The sequence below is a fragment of the Barbatula barbatula genome (assembly GCF_947034865.1).
Source record: "Barbatula barbatula genome assembly, chromosome: 5".
Taxonomy (NCBI): domain Eukaryota; kingdom Metazoa; phylum Chordata; class Actinopteri; order Cypriniformes; family Nemacheilidae; genus Barbatula; species Barbatula barbatula.
Window position 1 is genome coordinate 13,053,599 of NC_136769.1, and position 20,802 is coordinate 13,074,400.

Sequence of the window (20,802 nt, forward strand, 5' to 3'; positions counted from 1 at the left end):
CATTTGGCAGCAGTCGCTGCAGCGGTTGCTGATTCAAGATGCACTAGCACCCACGGAGTCAAAACATTACATACAGTCATTTGAAGTGTGCAAAGTGGACAGAAATTTCTCTCAGATCACTAAACAACAGAGAGGGTATGTGCTCTGAAACTTCTTGTTTCTCTCTGCAGGTAAAAATGTAAAGTTACAACTTTTAGTCCATCAAACTACTTTACTCAAATAATGGTCAGGACAGGATGATTTATACTTATGGAAGTTTGCTTGGCATGTTTCGTATATTCAAAAGCAAAAATAATACAAGATATTAACCGCTGTTAATTGCTATGTTTTGTTATACTGGTTCATATAAACATAACAAAATGTATACATTCATAAAAATTACTAAAAATATTATTAATAATAAATACAATTTAATACAAAAATTATTTTTCTTTTTATTCTTTTAGAAAAACATTGAGGAATGTTTTACTTGATTTTTTTAACTACACTATGATTTGTGTTGGTTTCATAAAAAAGGATGTTCTTGAAATAAGGGCTGTCACAAATTTTTTTTTGTAAAAGTTCTAGTTTTATAAATAAATATTATAAACCGTAAAAATATAAATACATTTAAAAAAACTGTAAAAATAATTAAATAATGTGATTCATTTTTAAGTTAAATTCATGGTTAAGTTTTATAATTTTGTGCTTTGTTTATTTTGGCCAATGAATCATGCTCAAAATATTGTGTGTAGTGATGTGAAAAAGTCTGCGGCTCTTCTGGCAAAACTTAATGCAGGTGCTGAAAAATTGGATAATCATTGTTTTTAATATCACAATTACTGTCAATAATACCTGGATATTTTGACACCACTAGCTGGTTGCATAAACTGCTAAGAATTGTCTTACAATTTAGTCATCTCATTTTTTTCTTCTCTAAATCAGTTACACAAAAAGGTAGATTGGGCTAATTGAAATATGAAAAGTAAGATTGCTAGTCAATCAATTTGCTTAGCGCCCACGTTTATGCAACTGGGCCCTGAAATCATGGTTTTAAAAAAACACCTTGATAAATCATTGCAGAGCAAACACACTAATACTGTAAACAGGCCAAAACATTCACAAATTTACCTGCACAGTCCTAATACTAGATATTTATATATATATATCACAACAGCTAAGAGGAACCCATGCTTACGCTACCATCTGTTATGATGTTTCATTCAGAAACCATCAAGTACTCACATGCTAAACTCATGCACAAACAGACACAAGCAAACACACACAGTTCAAGTTCACGTAAGGACGTCCATAACCCCAGGCACCGTGGGCAGCATAGCATCTCGTTTTGCCCAGGAACATTCCAGTGGTTTCTGCACCTCAAGTGTAGAATAGGCCAAACAACAGATACTAGTGATAAGCTGAATAAACCAATGAGATCTGACACATCAAGGCAATAGGCCTCACGAAACAGCAGCGATCATGTATACAGGTTGTGAGCAAACTCAATGCATGTTAGCTGAGCAGAGCCTAGAGTAACATCAGTCAAATCTGTGGGCCTGACCTTCACACGAGCAAAAAACAAAACTTTACAGAGATTACTATAAACAATCACCAATTGTAGTTGCATATTGATTTTATATATATCTCATATACATTTATAGGAATATGACCACACAGACCATTCTTTATGGAGCTATAAAAGCCAGACTCAAGGAGGGAGATTTTAAATCATTCCATCGTGCTTGTATGGAAATGAAGCTTCATATGTCACATGTAAATGCATCTACCACGGTAACAAACAGCAGATGCATGTTACCCCTTATAAATACAGGAAGTCACAGATACTCACTTGCAGGAGATGGAGTGCTATATCCACTGACAGGAAGTCCTGGGAAGGCTGGAGGGGAAAGCCCACCTAACACATGAGAAAAGAAGTAAGGGTAGTGGGGCATGGGGAATCCCCCTAGAGGTGTGCCCAGCCCTCCGGGGCTTGGACAGGGGTTGCCGTTTCCAGACATGGCACGCTCAGAAACAATACTGAGTCCCAGACCTCTGTGGCGGTTATCCATGATGGCCGATTCTCACTTTCCCATCATGTGCTGCTTTGGTAATCCCACCAGGAGAGTCTTGTAACCGACTGTCCCTGCGGTTGCCTGTTATAGTGGGTGTGTGTGACTGTGAGGAAGAGGAATTGGTTAATAATTGCCTGTCTAGGGTGTGGAATGGTTATGACGCCATTGGACCAGAGTGACAGCTCACAGGTATACGAGTCTCCGTTTTGGTGTTATGTAACTTTCTGGATGAAATCCCAAAGTATTTGAGTGAGATGTTGTGAATTCCAGCACTGTTTGTCGATTTTCTTCAATGAAGACTGAAATTGCAGCCAGAAGTTTGACCCAGAAGTTTGCAGAGGCTGTGTCTTAGCAGTCAAAGTCTGATTAACTTGGTTTTAGGACGATGCAATGCAAGAAGAATGGAGAAGGGGTGCTTCAGAGGTCACAAAATGCTTTCGGGTCAAACCTGTCACAATGAGTCAATCCAAAACAGCAAACTCCTTGACCTACGAAAGACAGAAAGAGAATGTAAGTAAATAATTTAAAAAATCATGAAAAAATACATGAAAAAAAATCATGTATCTTTTTTGTGCAGTCCAATTTATATAAATCAAACTGCAGTTGTTCTTTATTTTAGCCATAATAACTCTAAAAATACAGCTAACTAACACAATAAAACACAATAAATTATAATTTTGGAACCAAACTCTTCAAATATACTTAGTACTTTATCGCATTTTCTAGTAGAAATATAAAAAAATTGACCCAAGACTTTTGACTTGTTTTAATCATAAACATAACATGGCTACACATTATACACAATATATGAAATTATCGTAATATTGCACATGTGCATTATTGCATTGGTTTTAGGCTGATGCAGATAGCAGATACGTGTAGAAGATGGTCACTAATCAGAAAGAAAATGATGGTTTCAGTTTTTTTATATATTTTAATGTATATCGCATTATTTAACAAGCTGTCGTTTATAGCACTTTTACCTAAATTAAATAAAGCCAAATACCAGTACAACTACTGGCCCAAACCTTAGTAAATCGTGTCGTGTGATTGATTTAAGTACTTGCCTCTGAAGAGGAAACTTCAACAAATGCATATGCAATAAAGTCAGTCGCAAAACAGCTGTGTCCAATTTTCACTGCATGTCTCAAATAAATACCGACAGTAGGATTTTTACACCAAAAGAGCCGTTTGTGCTGCGACAAGCTGTTAGTGTATCTGGCCCTTAGGATTGCTTATGATGAAAATGCTTTTTAGATATTTGTACTAGAAAACAAGACAAAAACACTGACATGGAAATAAATGTCAAAATCTGCTCTGTCGATATCCGGTTCCCCAATAAAAACCCATGATATAATGTCATTTACTCCAGATGCCAAACTATTATAGATGCTGGACTTAATAACAGTAGGAACATGAATTGCATTCTTTCATTTTTGCTCCCGGGCATTAAGTACATCTAAAATAAACCACGCCTCACATGCTGAAGTCAAGCGTAAACAAACTGTCGACTTAGAACGATAAAGGGAAAGACCACAATTACACTCAGTGGTTGTTCTTGAGTGCTGAACCAACCCTGACAGCGTGGGAAAATGCTGCCAAGGTCTTCCCCAGTGAGCTTGTTAACTGTAGAGTTCCCTCAGGAGTGCAGAGAACATCTTCACACACAAACCGTCTGTCAGAAACCCTCATTAACATCATCTATCTGAGCACGACCTGAAACTGCAAGCAGACGAGGAAGAGGAGGAAGAGGAGGAGAAAAACACTGTCTGAGGGAGCAGCGATGTACGAAAAACAACCATCTATCTGTAAATCTGTCTGTCTTCGAGCCTGTCATGCCTCTTCGTCGATCCCATTTGTATTATTGTATCTATATCCTCAATCTTTCTGCTCGACGCTACCCATCCATTCTCTAGCCTGCACCACAGATTCCAAATGCTGCACAAATAAATCGAATTCAAATTTCCTCCCATATGGAGTGCGGATTATGAATCTCCCTAAAGGCACGCAGGGAAACATGGGAGTTCTGCTGGAGATGTTTGAAGCAGGAACGCACGCATGTGAGAGAAAAAAAGAGAGAAACGCGGAAAAAGACAGCGAGAGAGAGAGATCAAAGTCGGAAAGCAAGCGAAGACACCTTATTGTGCTGCACACTGCTCTCAAATCTCACTCATACATTATTAAACATCGTACTAAGTAGGTTAAACCCCACAGGTCCCCTTTACATAGCAATGAACCCACTAATTCAAACTAATTCAATGCCAGAGAGGGTGTGAGAATGTGTGATAAAGAGAGATTAGAGGACCCGATGCTGTGTATGTGTGAAAGATAGAGAAAGGAACAGAGAGAGAGAGAGAGAGAGAGAGAGAGAGAGATAGAGAGAGAGGGAGAGGGAGAGGGAGAGGGAGAGGGAGAGGGAGAGGGAGAGGGAGAGGGAGAGGGAGAGGGAGAGGGAGAGGGAGAGGGAGAGGGAGAGGGAGCTTTCTGAAGTCATATGATAGCTTCTTGTGAGAAAAAGCCTGAAATTTAAGTTATGTTCGTTGATAAACTTACTAAAGCTCTGAAATTTTATTTCGTCAAGACAGGTCACACCAGGTATGACGCAACTAATGTGAACACTGAAATTCGACCAATGAGATTTGAGAGATCCAGCATTTAGTAAAATACTGTTCTGCAACTGGTACAAAACTATTGCCTGAATGGAAGACTGCAGACATTTTTGAAGTACGTATATGTTTTATATTTTAGTGACATTAGTGCCTAAGCATAAGACAGGAAAGTACGTAGTGGAGAGATGGGCACGGGATCGGCAAAGGACCTCAAGCCAGGAATCTTTATATCTTTATCGATATAGTTATCATTATTGGGTACAGTTATTTTAACTGCGATATAAAGATTTAATCGAAAACAGACAAATAACGAAGACAATCACCATTTCTTTGACAGAAAAAAAACACACGGACACACATACGCACACGTAAATATACAGTTAAAAACATGATACTTGACAGCTTTGGTGACAGACACAATCATTTCTAGACAGTCATATTTTGTAACAATTCTCCTGGGTCTTGACTTAGTAAACTTAAAATATGTGTAATGTGTTATTTTTCACTAAACGTTTCTTAAAATCTATTTTTAATAATAGGAACAAAGAGGACTATTTTTCCAAAGCTGGACACCTTTGACCATTTAAAACATTAGCATTTTCAACATAATAGAAAGTCCAGAGAAAATACATTTTACATAAATACATTTTTAAAACTTTTCCCTCTATACTATATATGATGCCCTATCATGTAACGGCAACCACAATTCAATGACGATGCACAGAATAAACAAACAGATAAATAATGACAATTATCTCCTGCATACTGATCAACAGATTGATTTCATAATCTCAACGTACAAATGTTTTAGCACTTACTCACGCTGACATGTGTGTGAAAATATTCTGTTGAATGGCTGTGGACAGCACACATGGTGTGTCATGTAAATGCTTAAAACAGACCTGAATGTTACTTAGTGGTTTCATAAACCGTGAAGAAAAGATGAGAAAAAATGACATATCTTAAGGGCTATGATGAGAATACAGAGTGTTTGTGTGTGAGAGAACAGAGCATTTGGTAGAATGGGGGAAATGCGCAATAACAAATGGCCAGGGTTTGTGACCTAAGATTCAAAAGAAATGACCTTTGCCATTTTAGCATAACTAGGAGACACATGCAGATGTGCTTTAAAAGCTCACGCACATACTTCAGTCTTCCTTTCACTTTTTATCATTGCCTGATCATATCTCACATATTTACACATATTTACAATTGTCAACCGTATGTATTGTATATTACCATGTCAAACTATAACCTTGTAACATAATTTATCAGGAAAAACATATGCAATGTGTGATGTGAATTAGAACCAGAAATAGTCTCTCGCTAATAGATCTTCTTCGACTTAATGACCTGTAAACATGAGCAAAGTTGCCTATGGGGAGTTTTAATTGAAGCCTTTTATTAGATCTCATGTCTCAAAGATATGTGCATATTACACCTATGCAGTACAATGACATCAGGTTTGCTGTAATGAAACAAGACATGTGTCATGGTACGAAATTAATTTATAAACACACCTATTTAAAAGGAGAGTTCACCCCAGAAAAAATAATAATTCTGTCATTGTTAACTCATGTAATTAAACCTGTATGGCTTTTTATCTTCTGCAGAACACAGAAGAAGATATTTTTAAGAATGTTGGTAACAGAACGTTAACTTGCATTGGTTTTCTGTCCATAAAATAGTAGGGAATGGGCAGCTTTTGTTTACCAACATTCTTCAAAATATCTTTTTTAGTTTTCTGCAGAAGATAAAAAGTTTAAATTGTTTAAAATGACAAGAGGGCGAGTAAATGATGACAGAATTTTCATTTTGGGAACTATCCCATTAAGATATAACCCATTAAGAAAGAATCTAGCAGTAGCCTTGAATGTCAAATGGAAGGTCACACAAAAATGGAAATGATTTAGTCGCCCTCAAAACATTCTTTCTTCTGCAGAGGACAAAATCATATATTTTGAAGAATGTTGATAACCCCAAAAACAACCCCATTGACGTCGATTGCATGGACACGTAATGACGTTTGGCAGCTGGGCCAACTGCTGCCTTGCTACAAACATACCACAACCACTGAAGAAAACCAGCGCCACTGAAGAAAGCCAGACAGAGGAAATGTGCGAGCACATGCAAGGTGAAGCACAATATAGGAATATGACACTTTTTCCGTCAGAACGCTCCTCTGGGAACTTTTAGTGTGCTGTGAACAACGTCAAGCCAAAACCTTTGGAAAGAGACCACACATTAGATGTGAAGGTAAGAGGATCTGGCAACCTTTTAAAGGAAAGAGTGTATAGACAAATGCAGGAAAAGAGCAAAGTACATAAATATAGATGGAAAATGAGGCCCTGCCAACCATCCTGACATGCTTTGAGGGGTAGGTGATGGTGTTGAGTCAGAAGTGTAGAATAAAGATGATTTCTAAAGGGGCTTGACCGCTGTCTAGACCATGAACAGAGGGGGTTTTGAATATCATCCCATAGGACTTCTTGGACTTGGACTGCTGGACTTATTGATTAGCATTTGTGTTCAAGGCCAGAGGTCAATGCATTGCACTTGGCATGGCCGTGTCTGCAAGAATTACACTCTGAAATAAAGTGCTCGCAAGACACACACACACACACACACACACACACACATTTACACGCACTCAGACAGTGGGGGAGTGAAAAAAAAGAAAAGAAATAGGAGAACCGTAAAACACAATTTCCTCTCTGAAATAGAGGGTTGTTTTTTGTTTCAATGTCTTTTTGTTAAGGATGTCTCTGTTCATTAGCATTAGCCATTAGAGGCCCATGGGAGAGAGGTGGGAGAGAGAGGGACAGACAAGGCAAGAGAGAGAGATGATGAAAGTCCATAGCCCAGTAATGGGCTCCATTTCCCCTTCCCCTCTTCCATTAAGACAGCCAAATGAAATGAAGGGAAATGAATTGAGACTGCAGACATGTGGTAAAGGAGACAAGTGGGAGAGATGGAGGCAGAGAGAGAGAGGGAGAATAATTTTCAAAAATCATTACTATAGGTATGAGATGAACTGAGGTAATAAATCTATCCACTAAACGAGCACACCATCACCTTTATGAGGAAGAGAGAGCTAAATGGACGTGTACATCATGCGTATAGAACACGCCGAGGGAGCATTTTAATTATACAGGAAGAAAGCCACGCTAGCATGCACACTCTATAAATACATACATGATCACTGTTCCTCCAAAGCCTTTCAACTCGGCCACAGAAATTGTGCTGTTGCATTCGATTTTTGAATCCCTGTATATACTGTGGATTTATTGCATACACTCTTAAAATGGTTGGGTTACCTAGCATTGGCTTAAAATTGGTATTTACCCAAATGCTTGGTCAAATTTATATTTTCTGGGTTAATTTAACTCAACGGTTGGGTTTTCCATTTTTGACCCAATGCTGGATTGAAATAACCCAATATTTTTAAGAATGTACAATTTGACGGGACCTTAATGTCCAGAGTGTTTTTTACTATCAACATGCAACACCTATTTTATTTTTGATTTGTACATGGTCCCACCAAAATCATAATAAAGAACCTTGGAATACCACTGAAATGCCAGTACCGTGGAATTTAGGCATTTATCAAAGTACTTATCACAGGGTATTGTCATCTGATCGTAGTACAGCCATTGTAGGGGTAAGATGGTACATTTTGTAGGGTTATGATGCTCTATACCGATGTTTCACCAAAATATAAGTGATGAAATAAAAAAACATATTTTTATGCTTAGATTAAATTTAAAGGGATTGTCTTTGTTTGGCTCAACACAAAGAAAGATATTTGGATGAATGATAGCAACTGAGATTTCTGGGGCACCATTGAATACAATAGTAGAAAAAGATATTGTATTTTTGTATGTTCTGTCAAACACAAAATAAGATATTTTGAAGAAAATCAAACCGTTCTGGGGAACCTTTGACTACAAAGGAAATTATACAGGTTTGGAACTACTTGAGGGTGAGTACATGATGACAGATTTTTTCTTGTATTAAAGCATTTTTTTCTAATCTAGATGACTACACATATAGAGCAGACGTACCACCGGTACAATCCTATATTATTATCTGACAAGTGGTCCTCAAGGATGGCTCCTTGCCATATGAGTACACACAAGCACAAACACACACACCTGGTATTTTAGAAAAGGTTACAGACCTGACGGTCGATGCCCCCCCTGAGTGTGTTTATCTGCGGGTGGTCAGAAGAATAATAGCATCCATCAAAGATAAGAATGTGTCCTGAATTCCACAGCACCTATTGTTGCGCTAAATATTTACTGGATTAATGAAAGTCTAACTATCCAAACTATAATGAAGACACAGAGACAAAAATCACAGCTAAATATTATATTTGTTTGCTACATTTGTAAAAGGTTACACATGTTGTGACCAGAATTTGCAGACTTTTTGCGACGTGTCGGTATATATTGAAAATTCTGTTAAACAGAGCTTATACTTCTACTTCCTTATAAGTCAGCTGAAAGCATCATCAAAGTAATCAACATATTTAACAAACAAACACGCATTCAATATATTATACGACAGTATCTGTTATACAGCAGTGATGCATTAGGGCTAAAACTGAATTTAGCAGAAACACACATTCAAAAACATCACTTCATGAGCCAATAGAAACAGACTTCAAGAGTATTTTTATGTCCATTATGTAAGCGAGGGAAGTGATGAATAAGACAGGATAGAAACATAGAAAAAAATAAAACAAAAGCAAATGCGCAGCCTACAGCTCGATTTTTTATAGAGAGCAACATGTAACAGTTGCAAATATAGCTTTATTATCAACCTAAACCTTAAAGAGTGAAAGACTAAGTGCATGCCTCTATACATACATTACAAAATATTAATATGAGTAAGCCATTGTAAAAGCCACTGTGTCTGAATGTGTTTCCATAGTAACAAAACATATGAGTTTTGTCCACACAATGTTTGTGCATGTCTCTCGGGTGTTTGTCTGCCTGTTTTGCAGTGATCTCCCACCTACAGTAGGCTATTTCTCTGACATCCAAGTGTGTCCTCATGTTACCAGGTGATCTTTGTTAAAGGCCCTATTTTTGCATGCCCATTGAGAACATTGTGTGCTGACATCTCTATTTTCCTTTTTTCCACAAAGTCAACCACGGCACACATAATCCTATTACAGTGAGGCTTCAAAAGCAGGCCACCGGGACACAGAAAATGAGAGGGCGAGAGAGAGAGAGACAGAGAGAAAGATAGAGAGAGGAGACGCTAAAGAAGACATGCTGTGCACTCATTGCGCACAAAATGAGGGAGGGACAGAATTGTAATTCTTGACCTCATGCCCTAACTACACAAATGAAGGTCAACTTTTTTTCTCTTGGTTGCAAACTGCCAAACAATTTCCTATGGACATCAAATCGATATAAACAACTTAAATCCACAGGTTAAAATCCTATGGATTACAACAGGATCACACCTTTTGCACAGAGATTATGAAAAAGCTAAAGTGTGGAATTTCTGTGGAATTGGAGTCACTGAATAAAAAAGCAATGACGGTTTTAAAACCAACAATTAAACTGAGCAATGCACTTATAGTTTCACAGAACTACAGTGTTTTTACTTTAACCTAATATATCTGCATATTGAGGCTAACATCAAAGAAATAAGACACTTCACCGTTAGCAAGTTTATTGAAAACTTCAATGTTATTAAAAGCTTTAACGTTGACTCAAAATTCAAAGTCGAGAAAAAAAGACTCAGACAAATGCCATGAGGACTCTCAGCGAAAGACACCATGAAGGGCTAAGAACAGAGAGAAAGAGCTTTGACTGTCTCAGAGAAATGAAATTAGGGTGAAGAGAGAGGAGGACATAAAATAAAGAGAGAGAGAATGAGAAGGGGTCTTCTGTAAGTGTGTGATGGGTGCATGCAAATTAATTTTTACCCCACCGAACGATATTGGATTCTGGGAAACCCATCTGTTACGTGGTGCCCACACTAGAAAAGAATACGAAGAAGACGGCGCTGGAGGAGGGTGGAAGGGGGTTCGATGATAGATAGCACTCTGAGTTTTAATCAGTACTGCGCCTCCAGCGCTTTCTGCCGCTGCACGGAGGCTTATCCGTCAAGCGGATCACATGACCCTAACTGAGGAAAGACGAACTCTCTCCCCCACATGCATACCTCTCCTCCCTCCACCCTTCAACTTCTTCCACTGCAGAGAGAGAGAGAGAGAGAGGAATATCTTCTCACACCATCTCGTAAAAACCTCTGTAAAGGGCACCGACTTCGAGGATGGCGTGCAAAATTTCTGCACGGAAGGTAGAAGTGTTTCACATCATCTCAACATTACATAGGAAGCAGATCTTACACAGATAAAACGAATTTGGCCAGAACTAAACATAAGGACATTTTCACACTATGAAACACTGTCCTTGTGTTTCGTTTGGTCTTTCATTTGACTAAATAACAATAAATGTATTGAAATGTTATCTTTTTATGTTTTGAAAAAGACCTTTAATGGTGTTTACGATCATTTTTTAAATTTAACCTATGCTGTTTTTAATATAATGTCTTATATGAAGTCACATTAAGGTCTTTGTAAGATAAACCTTGCTCACTTAAGGTAATTTTCCTTCTTTATACTGAATGTCTGTACCACTATGTAGTTCTCCTATATATTGCAAAAAAAATTTCTTACTCTGCAAACATGAATAGATGTTTTGGGGTACAGTATATAGTTGTATTACATAACATGAGCAATGAAAAAACTAAAAACTCCTGTTGGAAAAGATCTTTAAAAAAACCTAGACTAACTAACAAGTCGATACAATCGTTCTGATTAACATAGGAAAGCTAATTAAAAACAAGTTCAGAGCAGAGAGATACGCCTCCATTGGCACAAGAAACAACACCATCCATCACGACAGCGGAACCTAATAGCAATGAAAGCCATATCTCTGGGTTAGGTAGATGAAACGGTGGGCTAAGTCTGGCCTAACAAAGGCATATCATTTCACATGACTGATACAGCTATAAGGCTTTAATATGGTTTGGAACACTTCTCCCCCTAATGATGCTATTACCGCCAATAGCCAAACCCCCTCCGAAGGCGTTGGAGTTAACAGCGTGTCTCCCCAGAAACCAAGCGTATGACTCTTAACCCTTTCATGACTTTTATAAGAATTTTTTGGAAGAAACACAGATGGCATGTCAGTAATGATTGAGAGCAGTCTGTAGTGATTCTCAATTATATTATATTATATTATATTATATTATATTATATTATATTATATTATATTATATTATATTATATTATATTATATTATATTATATTATATTATATTATATTATATTATATTATATTATATTATATTATATTATATTATATTATATTATATTATATTATATTATATTTTGAAAACATAATATGCTAATTGCAATGCACAATTTACACAAATTACATTTGCAAAGTCAATTAAGAAATTAAGAAGTATTGTTTTACAATTAACAAAGATGCATAATATGCACAATGCAATGTGAATCGGTCTTTGTCAGACACGTGGGTATATGGTTTGTGATATCACCAAGGCACCATTTTGGAGTACCCATTAAATTGTCATACTGGAGAAACAGAAGCAAACCAAGTACATACGATATCAAAATAATCTCACCAAAGATGTCAGGAACCATAATTTAAATAATTTGTAATTTTTTAAAACCCAGATCCATACTACCTGGTCGCAAATAGTAGAGTCCCCCGGCATTGCTGCATCCAACCTCATTTTTCGATATTAACCATTTTCTTTACGTAATAAAAACGTACTTTTACTTATACTTTATTATATTTACGGTATTTGTCTATCATTGATTTGCACACAATTGTAAACAACATACTTTAGAGGGGGGGTCTTTAAACCTTACCCTGTTTGTTCAACATTTTCTGTAATTAATTTGGCCGTCAACTACTGTGGGCTAAAAATCTGTTTTAAATTGCATAACAGAATGTGTTATTACATGCTGTCCGTAATCTTTCTTCCAAGTGGGAAACCAAAAAAATATTTCCTAGTGGTGATGGTTTTTGGTTTCTATCCTGTGTCTTGGTATAACAACATGTTACACAACAAGAATGTACAATTTTGTCTTTTAAATTAAATGAAGATAGAACATCTCGGCGTTGATACCTTGCAAATGGCAGTGATAACCATGATGCACTTGTGTGACATCACCTGACAAAGACAGATAACAATTCAAAGGATTTTTTTGAATATTGGGCATCAGACCAATGAATCCAATGGTTGACCAATCTTATTTGAAAACCAAAATTGTATGCATTATTTATCCACTGAAACAAAAATAAACAGTTCTATTCGGCCAAACAGGCATTATTATTATTGACCAATGCCAATAAACCCAAACAGCCAAAAACCAACAAAATAATGGGTTTAGCCACAATATCAATTCTCACAATGAATGCATATACCAAACAACAACAAAACTATGCACATTAACCATTCATTTTCAAATCGATTAACCTGAATCTGTATAAATCATGGAATATGTATCATGAAGCAGCATCCTAAATTGATGTCAGCCAGCTGTTTCATGCTCAGGCAAGTCTCCATCACATAATCCTTCATTACGAAAGCCTGTAGCATCATATTCCAGCTCAATTCCAGTCTCCTCTGACAGATGGATAACTCGTGTTCCATACTGAAAATGGCAAAAAGCGGCATCCTGTATATTTATTTTTATTCTAGAAACAAAGCTGTTCCTGCCAGCACTTCTAGCATGCCATCACTCCAGGCTTCAATTAACATCAAAACTAAAATAGCCGGATTAAAGGGACCCGGCGGCTATTGTGAAGAGCAAGCACACATATGTCCAGCTACACTTCAATCCAGGCAAAATGCAGTTACTTTAGTAATTTTTTGCAACCAAATGAGATCACAAGTGCTTCCTGTTATGCGTGGGCTGGAAGAGACTTACAGCGTGTCGCATCGCCTGGACAGCATGCAGCGCTCTTGGCAACTTTTTCATGTAACTGCACTTGCTTGATTTTGAGCAATGACAACAATTATGTTCTTTTGCTGCATTGTGGAGTTTCTGAGTCTGACCGCAAATCCCTCTAACTCGAGCAGCCATAACCCATCTCCTCTCAACATTTTTGTATTACTCCTCTCAGCGTGCATGAGATGTCTTTTTCAAGCGCTGCTACTTCAAAGCGAGGATGAGAGTCCCGGTGGGAACGAGGAGGAAGTGGAGAAGATAACACCGAAGCGTTCGGGGTGATGTGCGCTCGCCAAGTTCCCTCATGAATCCACGGGGAACAGCTCGTAGAGGAGAGAAACCGTGTGTTTTCTTCTGCTACGATCAAGCATGCAAATTACATGTAAATGAGCAAAGGAGACAATAAATAATTCGCTGTGTTTTTTTATTAGCTAACAGGGCATTGTGAGGTCATGACGCTCTTTTGATGCAAATTGATTTGCCTGCGGATATCAATGCCTTGAGAAAACGTTCGAAGTACAGAAAGAACTAACAGTAACTAAAACATGAACAATGAAGAATAATTTAAAATGCTAAAGCACAGGAACAGAAAGGAGTTGTGGGTCTGGTTCATTAACGGCGGTGTAAACATTAATTGATTCACGATACAAAGGCTTTGAGTTATAAACTAATAACTCGTCTGGTGTGTAACTGAAGTGAATAGTGAAATGTCAACACCATTCATTTTCAGGAAGACTGAATCTATTTGCATCTGCTGTGTGTCTAAAAGAGACGTGATTTATTATGATGGATTTAGGAGGGAAACATTCACATGAGGCTCATATCCTCGTTGACATTCTAAAAGCTCTTTAAGATGATAAGAAGCTGCATGAAAGTAAAATATGTCCTGTCTATACTTTATGTATTCTTTTTAATGTCCACCCTGCATTTCTCTGGCTGTTTCTATGCTGCAGAATTAAAGTGATAGTTCCCCAAAATGTATTCACCCTCATGTTATTTCAAACCTATATGACTTTCTTTCTTCAGCTGAACACAAAAGAAGATTGTGAATTGAAGAATGTTGTTAACTGGCACCCATTCACTGGCATTGGTTTTGTGTCCATTCAATTGGGTGACATTCTTCAAAATGTTTTCTTTTGGGTTCTGCAGAAGAAGAATGTCATACAGGCTTGAAATGACAATTTAAATTTTGGGGAGAATTATCACTTTAAGAGCAAATAAAACAGAGTTGTTACCTGCTGCTTGGATGTCAGCACAACATCATTACTTCAAGAAATTCTATCAAGAACAAACATCTGCACAGTCTTCTGTAAGAGACCAGGGTGATTCAGGGGTTTAGTATATAGTCACTGATCTTTTATTCTCACAGATTTTGTCTTTCATTCTTAAGGATTTGAAAAAATAAGAGAGAGAACTACCCAAAGACTTTGGGAAGTTTAACGGTGCTGCCACATATGAAACAAAACAAAAAAATCTATAAACACAATAGGATATAAACAGGGTACATGACTAACCCCTCTCAGTGCACGTTTATTCACAAAGTTTGGCTTTTAGCATTAAACAGTAACAATGGCGTCAGCTTCACTTTATCAGTTAAAAACATGCGGCTCGGTCGAAGTGTAACAGAGGTCTAGTAAATGTGCAAACGTCAATCTTGTTAGAGATTGCAATTCTCTTCCTACTATGGCGAGGGAAATGACACTGGACCGAATGACGTCAGACAGGTTATATTCATTAACACTAACAACAGAAGCGCTAGTTTTGACCAGGAGACATATGCGAGCAGGACTTGAAAGGACGTTTCATAGAAGTGTTTAAGAGATATGCGCACACACACACACAATATCAGTGTATTACACAGAACAGCTTTCACAGCCAATGATAAAGTCATGGAAGCTCTTATTTGACTGTTGGTTATCCGAATGTGTGTAGCTGAATTCTTATTACCAGCTGTAGGATTGCGACGAAAGTGAAAGTAGCTCAGTCAAATGTTTACAATCTCTGATAACCAAACACTACTCAAGCGGCTCTTCCTCCTCTCTAAGGAAGGATCGCGCCTTTGTTGGCGTATTCCTTTGGGCGGAGGTTTTTAAAAGCAATTGGAATAGTGACATCATTTACCCAGGAAGTAGTGGGCTGTAGTCTGATTCCAGCCGTTCTCTGTCGTCCTTGAAAAGCGAATTCTGTTAAAGACAATATCTTGCTTGACGCTGAACTTTGAGCTTTATAATTTTGCAGGTTTTGTTTATGCTCTAACAGCAATATTACACACTAACTAAAGGTTGAAAAACAGGAATGGGACCTCTAATTAATTCAGTATATTTGTCAAGGAGAATTAACTGAGTTCAGGTAGATGTTAGAGTACATTTCACTTTTACCCCTCTTCTATTCCCCAAAAATATGAATGTAAAACTAAATACTAATACTATAAAAACTGGACAAAGAATTTCAATGTTCCTTTGTATGTAAAACATCATAATACATCAAATACATATCAAAATATATTATTCATTGACTTCAAAGATTCCTGCTCTTCTCAAGATGCAGCAAAGTGATGTAAAAGAGCCTCTTCTCATCTTGTTGTGAATAATAAAAGAGGTGAAAACAAAGCGTCACGCTTGTCAGTCAGTTTGAAGGTCTTTATTCATTGATTAGTAAAGCTCATATCAGGGGTTAAACCCATCAGAGCGATTACAAGTACATATGTGAACATACAAAAGGAAACCCGTAGCGTGATCTGTATCATCATGTGCATATTGTGTTTGAACGCTGAGAAATATGACAGTAAAAAGAGGTATGTGCACACTTCACCCTCTCACTGACAGCACACCAAAGCACTACGTGTTCTTTAAGAGTGAGTGAGGATTGTTTTTGTTACCTAAAGTAATGTTTCTAGATTCCATCGGTACCACAGCAAACGATATAAAAGATTTACTCTCTTAATCCGGCTGTCCACACCAGTATACTCTTCAAAATAAAGGTGCTTTCTCACAGGTTTTTCACAGCGATGCCATAGAAGAACCATTTTTGGTTCCACAAATATAATCTTCAGATGTTATAGGTTCTTTATGGAACCAAAAGGTTCTTATGTTCTTATCGAATAACCTTGAGAGTGTATAACAATGTATGTCGCATCCTCTCCTCACAGGGCTTGAGTGTGTTTTATATTTAATTCTCTGAGACATTACAGTATTATTATTTAGTGAACCATGCTTATTCTCACCCCCCATATTTATGTTTAACTGTATTTCTGGCATTTTTAGGTTTCAAATGAACACACGGATTATAATAACGGTAAAAGAATGTCTCCTTCAGAATCTGTATGCCTATGGACACGAAGATGTCATTGTGCACAGTGCTGAGGCCACATGTGACATCTTCTCAGTACAACGATGACCAAACAAAGATAACAAAGATGACCAAAGAAGAGAAGCTCTGTCAGCAGGTAAGCTCTTCTGTCAGAGTGCTCTGCCATCAGCCGGTCTGACTCTCACACGGTTCTACATGCACTGAGTGTGTGACATTTTAAAAGAGCTAGCAGAAATAGCGCAGGGCAACACAATGTTCTCAACTGTTCTCAAATGTTATATATGTGCTTTACCGGCATAAAGATGACACAATTTTACTTCATGTTGATTGACTATATAGCCATTGCCTGTAGTGTCACACAGTCTGCTCTACTTTAGATTTTTTGAGTGAATTACACTCTAAAAACTAGAGGTGCTACACAATGCCATATAATAACCTTTTAAGCATAATTTTTTGCATAAACATGCAATTAGAGTATCTGTATATTTTCAAACTTAATCTTAAATATGCTGTATTAATATTATTCATCCTCACTGCATTTTCAACAATTAAATAAAGATTTAAAAACTATGGTGAGCATTTAGTTAACTTGCAATTACGAGCCAACTACTCTGATGAATGACAAACTGCTACAAATATCTATATTCCAAAAAACAACAATATAAATATAAATCTCAGAAACATTCAGCAAAGACTGTGATATATATTGTCACTGAGAAATAAAATGACTCTTATTGTGAAACAGATTTTTGGCCATACAGTCATCCCCAATGCAGATATTCTTGACATGTGTTATGAGATTCAAATTCCCATATACGGCAGTGATTGTATTCCTTTTTAAACATTAGGTTATCTACTTTGTGGCCAATCCAGTCATTTTTAATCTCTAATCTTTTTAGATTACATGATGACTAGTTGCATGACAGAAATTGCTTTCCTGGCATTCCAAAATGAACTGGTACGAGCTACACACTTTGAAACAACACCTCACATTACATAAATGAGAATGCAAGGCCACAGAGCTGAACAGATTTGTCGAATGCTGTTTACTTGAAAGACCCGAGTCTTTTCAGAAGACAGAGAGAGCAGAGCAGGACACAACAGGACTGTGCGAGAGTGGACTGGAGTAAAGGTTAGAGACTCCACTGGAACGGGGGCATCACCTCTTTGTTTTATGGAGGAGTGGATTGATCTTGACAGATCCGACAGACAGAAAAAAATGATTCTAGAAGACTAATAGTCATTGCAGGATGACCACTGACATCCGCCCTTCGCATCCTAATGGATGATGACCCTGTAAAGGTTAAAGGTCAACCTTATACCCCATCACCCACCCCACCCTGAACAATCTAAATAAGACCACCTCCCAGTGACACAAGATAAAGCATCTCTACCCGCTGAACTCAACAATCTTCAATAGCAGGGGTCCCAATGAGATAAACTGGGGGGTCTTGAATATAATGTGTCTGTGTGCATTAGAAAAGTTAAAGAAAAGGGGGGGGATTGAAACAGAAACGAAAAATGAGAGGGACAAACTATTAGCAATACTGTATAATATTGGCAATACAAACGTCCCTTAAATACATAATAAGATATGAGTGTACATAATCTTAAAGGGATAGTTATCCAAACATTAAATTTCTGTTCTCATTTATTTACCCTCGTGTCGTTCAAAAGCCTGCAAGTTAGAATTGGAACACAATAGAAGATATTTTGAGAAATGTCTCAGTGGTTTTGTGTCCATTCAATGGAAGTCAATGTGGAAGTAACTTTCTTTTGTGTTCTGCACAAGAAAGTCATACATATTTTAAATGCCATAAGTGTGAGTATATATAATGAAAGATTTTTATTTTAGGCTGAACTATCCCTTTAATGTGGATGGCTTCAGCACAAAATGACACACAGGAGTCATGAAAAGCACCAATCAATATTGTGTAATGAAAAACACCAAGCAAACGATCTTAAGACAAACTGTTTATCTGTCAGACAGACAAATAGCTGACCTTGCAGGATTTTCTCTGCATGCATGTTGCTATGCTGACCAGTATATTTACTTTTATCCAAAGCGACTTGCATGGGATGGAACTCTTTGGCGTTGCTAGCACCATGCTATAACCCCTGAGCCACAAGTTCATACAAATAGAGAAGTGTTTCGATGACAACACAGAGAAAAAGCGTTTAGGGAATAACTCAAGACATTCTTTATTACTGTTGTCTCTGCATATTAAACTAGGATAAGTTACACATATCGGAACACCATATACAGCCAACGAAACAGTAAAACATTGAAAATGAGAGCGAGAACCCATATAAACAAATACTGGGAGGTTGGATAAAACAGGGAGGTTGTACATCTGCCTGTACAGGCCAAGCCACGCCTCCCGTGGCAGCCAGGACTGTAGCTTAAAATAAGCTATGAGTAAAAGCAGGCAGGCCAGCAAGGACGAAGCGGGTGACTAAACGCGACATGGCGCTGGGCTTTAGCCGAGATGAGAGTCTGGATGAATCACAGGAACAGGCAATCCCTGGAGGGATCCCCTGCACTCGGAACACGGTGTCCTTGGAAGCTGAAGATTGATGGGAATCGAGTGATAAAAACCAAACCGTCCTCGAATCCCCTGAGTCAAAGAGAGGACTGTATTTGCTAAAGTGTGTGTCGTTGCACAGCGTGACCACGTGTTTCCCCTGTGGGCTCAGGAGCTGATTCGGGATCAGCCTGTGTCATGCTATTGTCTGAACCCTTTTTCCAGAGATCACGGTGGTGAGATGTATTGGGAAAGGAGGCGGATTTAGAAATGAGGCAGGAGATTGAATAGTTGCTTCTACAGGGACGGGTCAGGCGAGGTGCATCTTGCCTTTAGTAAAAAGGAGAGCGATCGATAACAGTACAGTCATATACAGTATAATGTGAGAGGCAGAGATCATCAGAATATCGGAAAATCTCTGAAAATATTTAATATATCCCATTATAGAAAGTCATGCCGCAAGGTAACCTGCTATAATGCTCAAGGGATCCATGAATGTGAATATGTGATTCGAAATGTGGTGCATCTTGTAGCTCCACTGAATACAGATTAGATGAGGTTGTCCTACTTTCGGATGATCATTACGTGTTCGTGTAATCTGGTTTATTGATAGATAGAGCATATCCTTTAATTGTCTCTTGCTATCGGTTTGAAGCTATCTTTAGCTTGAACATTATAGATATAATGCACCTGAAAGCTAAAATAAAGAATCACAATAAAAGTAGGAAGATATTGTGCATGGATCACGGAGTCTGTTTAGCAATACAGCACAAAATCTATATCCTGAGAATAACCTAAAGATCTTTTTTTGGGTCTAAAAATATATTTCCCTATCCTAGTGTGCAGATAAAACTATAAAGTGGAGGTAACATGCATTCTGACTTCTTTACACTGTTGAAAGTGCTGGCTTCTCATGCTTAACATTGTCATGACATAGTATTTCTATGCTTGATAGAAAAGAGTTGTGCGTTGTGAAACACAACGGTGGCTGAAACAGAACTAAAATGTGAATTGAAATTGAAACATTCTTCCCTCTGATATGGACTTTTCATCGAGGTGCCAATACAATTTTTTTTTACTGTTTTATGATGTATAAAACGTATTTTTAGGAATGTAATTTTTTTGTATCAAAGAGGGTAAGCTGGCTTTGTAACTAGAACTAAAAGTACATTTTCGCTTATTTGCCGAAGGAGATAACGCATTTACGAAACACTCTGTAGATTAGTTTGTCCGTTTAGGGCTATGGAAACAGCATGGTCTTTATACACCTCTGAAGACATAGTTATGTACTGTATA

General features: G+C 37.6%; 1 protein-coding gene across 2 annotated transcripts in view; it reads right to left on the minus strand.

The window, feature by feature from the left end:
* rarab (retinoic acid receptor, alpha b) overlaps positions 1-20,802 on the minus strand; it is a 95,054-nt gene that overhangs the window by 46,961 nt on the left and 27,291 nt on the right. For both annotated transcript variants that reach the window (XM_079455696.1, XM_079455695.1), the window contains exon 2: positions 1,832-2,542. In XM_079455696.1, the coding sequence (XP_079311822.1) occupies positions 1,832-2,051 (220 nt within the window). In that variant the 5' untranslated portion in view covers positions 2,052-2,542. The remainder of the gene's footprint in view (positions 1-1,831; positions 2,543-20,802) is intronic.